The following is a 5,148-nucleotide window of genomic DNA, read 5'->3' as shown; positions in this document are numbered from 1 at the left end:
TCATGCGCATCCTGCCTCGAAGAACTTGTGACAGGCACATGTGAGCGCAGCCACAAACATCATGAACTCACTGAAGTCCACCTCAGCATCTCCGTTGGCGTCCAAGTCCTTGAGCATTTTGTCCACGGCATCCTTGTCCTTCCCAGTCTAGAGGAGGGACAGGCCTGGGGTCAACAGTGGTTGCACCTGGGCAGGCCCTTGGCTTCAGCCAAGCGCTGCTGTGGGGCACAGGGAAGGCACCCGGGTGTGTTTGCTGTCGGTCCCTCAGGCTCAGTGCTAGGGCTGGCTGTGCGTACCAGACACGTGGTGTCCCTGGAAAGAACTCGAGGGCTTTAAGAAGGGAGCTGTCCTAAGCTATGTGGCATGACAAGAAGTAACTTGTAATGTTTTTAGGCCAAATTTCAATTGTGTTGTGCTATGCAGGAGGGAGTTTTATTTTATTAATATTTTTTGAAGGGGATAGGCTTTGAATTTATAATTGTGCTTTAAAATGGTAGTTATTCCCAGGAAATGCGTCCACTCAATACTCTGTTCTTTGTGCACTGAGCTAGCTGCTTTACACAGCCGGTGACCTCACAGCCACCAGGCAAGGAGGAGGCGTGGCTGTGTTACAGATGGAGACTATAATCCCCGAGGGCCCAAGTGACCTGGCTCAAGGTCACATGGGGACAGGGAAAGCTGAGGTTGAGACCCACGTGTGGAGGGCCCACAGAGGGCCTGTCCTCTCTGCTCAGGGACCCTGGCTCAGAGCCCAAGGTCGCAGGTCTTCTTTGACAAGGCCAGGCCGGCAGGCATCTCTGAGAGCCTGCTCATGTGACCAGTGGCAGATGCACGGTCCTCGGCAAGGGACCAAGGACAACCAGTATGCAGAGCTGAGCATCAGCAGCAGGGGGCGCTGGCGACCCAGCCCTGGCCGGAGAGCTGTGTGTCAGGTGGAGAAAACAGTTAAATTGGATTATCTCACAGAGAGAGCCCCGTTAATTATAGCATAATTTGTAATAACAAAAGTAAGGGGGAAAGTACGACTTCAATAGTAAACAAAGAGTTTATGTCTGCGTCGGAATACCTGTGGCCATTCCAAGGGATGCTCATGAAGTCTGTGGCCGGATGGTGGCATGGTATTTATGAAGCCCCACCTGTGCCAGGCGCTGAGCTGGGCATGGAGAAGACAGGCCACGAGGCCAGCCCAGTCCCCGCGCTCCGGCAGACGGTGCTCTCTGACTGTCCTCATCTGGAGGGAGGGCTGGGCCGGGACGCAGACACCTGAGCCTTCTGCTTACTCAGCCCCCCCGAGACACTGATGTAACCCAAGTTAGGGAATCCCTGGCTTAGCCACCATTCTCAAAGTGTGTTCCCTGGACACCTGCCCCTGGCCCTCCCCAGGGGAACATCTTGGGCCAAAATCCCCACGCTTTAAATTTTCAAACTTTGATCATTGATCATTATCAGAACACCCCGTGACCCCGGCACAAGTTCCCAGCATGGGGGTGTGTGTTCAATGAGTGTCAGGGTTTGAGAATTTATGCTGTGATGTTAAGTTCAAAAAGAAGTTAAATTGCATATAAATTAGGATTTCACATCACTTTTGCACGGGGAAGAAGCTGGGAGGGAGAGGGAGAGTCCAGGGGGATTTCTTCCCTCCGCGTTTCTAGATTTTCACATTTTCTACCACAAGTAGAACTTTATTTTGAAAAGATGTCTTCACTGCGTTCACATTTAGAAAATAGAAACACAATGTGCAAAAGTGTTTAGTGTCTTTGAAGTGATGCTCGCATTTCCAGCTGTGAGCGCCAGTATAGGTAAAGCCCTCCGAGGACGGTGGGCAGACGCTGGGGGGCCAAGTGGGGAGGGGAGGGAAGGGACAGGGAAGGAGGGGAGAGGTGACACAGAGAGGGGAGGCAGGGAGCGGAGAAGTCGAGGGCCCAGGCCGCCTGGCCAGGCCTTGAGGGCCTTCCCTGAGGCCGCGGCCTGATGCAGGAGCCCACAGGAGGCTGCAGCTCTGGGCAGACAGGCCCCAGGCCGGGGCCTCCTCCTGTCCTCATTCCCTGTCAGTCCCAGTAATACCAGGCGACAAGGCCTGGGACTGGGCGGAAGGCAGGCAGGTAGGCAGTGGAGCAGGGGTGCTGTGGCCGGCAGCCCGGGGGAGGGACAGCAGCAAGCGCCCAGCACACGGCCGTGCCATTCCGTCCGTCCCCACTCACCACTCAGGATCGAGTCCCACTCTCCCACCCGGCCCCTGCGGGCAGAGAATCCCGGCCACATGCCTAGCAGGCTCAGCTCCGGGCTTCAGGATCACACTGACCACGTCCCCTGGCAGCTCAGAGGGCTCAGGTGTCCCCTTCTTGGGGTGGCAGGTCCATATGTTGGCCAGGCTGCCAGGGCCTTGCAGGATCTGCCCTGCTCCGCCGCAGTGGCTGTCCCTCTGCCTCCCCCACCTCCCTGCTGGCCTGGCCTGGCGCTCACCTCCAGGAAGCCGGGGAGCTCCTTCTCCATCAGCGCCTTCAGCTCCCCCTTGGTCAGGGTCTGCGCGTTGCCCTCGCCGCCTGCGTACCGGGCAAAGACGTCGATGATCATGCCTATGGCCATCTCCAGTTCAGCCATGGTGCTGGGTGTGGGCCCGCCTTCCTCCCAAGGCTGCTGTGGCCAGGGAAATGTCCCACCGGAGGCCTCTTGGTGCTTTATGAGGCCGGCCTCATGTTGACACAGAGGGAGGGACAAACAGGGCTGGAACAGAGAGCAAACCCTGCCCCTCCCCACACTGCAACCCTCGGTTGTGGTGCAATGGATTACTGTGCCTTCCTCTCCGGAATCTTTCCTCCGGCCAGGCCCGGCGCATGGGCCACCTCGGGCCACCCTGGCTTTGCTGTGCTTACCTGTTTCTGAGGCTCATCACTGAGTCACAGTGGTGTCACCATCCCTGCCCCCGCTGGGAAAGTGGGTGCCTGGGGAGTGTGCGGAGTGAGTGGCGACTGAGCGGCTCCTCCGTGCAGATACCGGAGTGTGCGGCACGGCACTCGGCGGGCACCAGAGTGCCTGTGAGTGCGGGTGAGCACGGCTGTGCTCCTGTCGCCCCCTCCCCACAACACCCTGGGCTGTTCAGAGACCTGCGCACACCTCAGTCCCACTCGCTCCTGTCCTGTAGGCGCCAAGGGAAAGCTTCCCCGTCGCCCTCCGAAGGTTCACTGAAAATCAGTGGACAAAAGGCAGATTAAGAGCAGAAAGGACACAACAAATGTGTTTAATCAGTTTCATGTAGCACGGCAGCCTCAGACTGAAGACCCAAAGATACACAGGAAACTGCCCATTTTTATGTTTAAGTTCAGCAAAGTGTGGACAGCCTTGTAGAAATGTGATTGGACTAAAGGCTGTGACCTGATGCTGAGGGACTGGGGGAGCCAGCAGGGCCTGCCTGGCTGGGTCCCCTCGGCCTCTCTGGGCAGCATCCTTCCTGCTGGCTGTGGGATAGGCCCCTCTGGAATGGGGGTCTTACGACCTAGGTCACACAAGATAGGTCAGAGAATTTCTTTATGGCCAGTTTTTACACAGAAAGGAGGGGGAGTTGGGAAATATTTTTAGTTTTATGGCTGGCTTTGGGGAAAAGGGGTTCTGGTTTCTATGACCCGCCTTGAGGAAGCCTCGGGGGAGAGTGAGGGACCACAGATAGGAGGGCAGGGGAAGCCAGAGGGAAAGTTTTGAAATCGAAGTGGTTAGCTGTTCATTGTTGGCGTGAACGCAAAAGGAAGGAATGCCTGGCTGGAGATCACAGAGCACCTGACCCAGCCGCCGGCTCCTCGTTGGGGGAGGCTGATCCCCAGACCGGGTCTTCATTCTGATCAAAAATTGGCCGCAATTGCATTGAGCTAGAATACCAGTTTCTTCCCAAAAGGAGAATGTGAACTCTTCGTGCAAAAAACTTTCTTTCTGTCTCTGACCAGGTTGGGGTTATTTTTCTTCCCACCTTCCAGGCTTGGGCACTCTGGGCTGCTGGTGCCAGGGTCTCCTTTGAGCAGTGAGACGCTGTGGGGTCCTGGGCTGACATGAAGCACAAAGCAGCGGTGCAGGGGGCTGCAGGATCTGGGTGGATTCTGTCATGTTCCCGGGGCTCATGGCACTCGGAGCTGGGACTGAATGGCTCCTGCCGGCTCCAGGATGGGATGGACGCTTGGAACAAGGCTGATTTGGGAAAGAAAAGCTCTTCTTCCCTCAGCAAAAACAGCCCCAGTTTCAGCTGCCCTGCAATCATCTAACAACTGGTGTCCCCACCCAGGACAGAGGGTGGGCCTGTGGGCAGCAGGATAGAGAAGGCAGGGCCTTGGCCGTCACCTGGGGCCCTGCCCTTAGGAGGCCCCAGGCTCCCCCTGGAGCTCCTGGCCCCTCCCAGGCTCCAGCACCGGTTCCTCCAGCCATCTGGGTGCTGGCCAGAAGAGGAACTTGAATTGCAGGTTTCCTGCATATTAACCTCAGCAAAGAGGACCCCCCCCTTAAAGACAAAGGGGGCCAAGGTCATCCCCCCAGGGAGGCCCAGGCCACCCTAAACCAGGGGGATGGGTGTAAGGTTTTAAGACCAGAGTCCACGGGAGGGGCGGCACAGCCGCAAGTCAAAGCACCCTCCCGGGTTTCGGCACCAAATGTAAGGTTTTTTGGAGTGGCCGGCGACAGAGAAAGAAAGACGAGCAGAGTTGATAGGGATAAGTAAAGAGGCTTTATTGGGGTGCTCCCGGGTGGGGGTAACGAGTCCCAAGAGAGGGACCCAGGTGAGATTTTTGGGTTCCGGGAGAGAGAGAGAGAGACCCGGGAAGTCGCATCGCCCAGAAGTCTGAGTGGGTTCATATATGTTTTTAGGGCTGGGGGTAGGGGTTTCTTTGGCAGGAAGATTTATGGTGGGGAGAGCAAGGAATTGTCCCTTGCAGTTTTAGGGCGGGTATTGAGAAACAGGAGGGGCCGGTGGTATGTGTGGACTCCAGGAACCGAGACTCTTATCAGGGTAACCATCCAGGTGTGGTCCTCCTTTAATTCAGCTGGGCCCTGCAGGCATTGTCCTTGGCAGGTCTCATGGGCTTCTTCTTTTTCCATTAGGGAGGGGAGGGGTGCCCGCCACCAGCCTTACAATGGGGAGGCAGGAAGCATTTCCAGTGGGGTCAGGAGGTT

General features: G+C 56.8%; 1 protein-coding gene across 1 annotated transcript; it reads right to left on the bottom strand.

Moving 5' to 3' along the window:
- S100P (S100 calcium binding protein P) lies at window positions 1–2,601 on the bottom strand. Its single transcript, XM_069496406.1, has 2 exons — window positions 2,464–2,601; window positions 1–147 (listed from the first exon to the last, which is right to left on the bottom strand). Exons 1-2 carry the CDS (start codon window positions 2,599–2,601, stop codon window positions 1–3), a joined length of 285 nt encoding a protein of 94 aa, XP_069352507.1.
- Window positions 2,602–5,148: the final 2,547 nt, after the last annotated feature.

This window comes from Eulemur rufifrons, chromosome 20, assembly GCF_041146395.1.
Source record: "Eulemur rufifrons isolate Redbay chromosome 20, OSU_ERuf_1, whole genome shotgun sequence".
Classification (NCBI taxonomy): domain Eukaryota; kingdom Metazoa; phylum Chordata; class Mammalia; order Primates; family Lemuridae; genus Eulemur; species Eulemur rufifrons.
This window is presented reverse-complemented; position numbering and strand designations above follow the sequence as displayed.

What these genes read in the sequence shown, in the direction of transcription:
- S100P (XM_069496406.1), bottom strand. Translation starts at nt 2,601, where the DNA reads ATGGCTGAACTGGAGATGGCCATAGGCATGATCATCGACGTCTTTGCC. An exon ending in AGCTCCCCGGCTTCCTGGAG is followed by an intron (nt 148 to 2,463) that starts GTGAGCGCCAGG and finishes TCCCTCCTCTAG; the next exon opens with ACTGGGAAGGACAAGGATGC.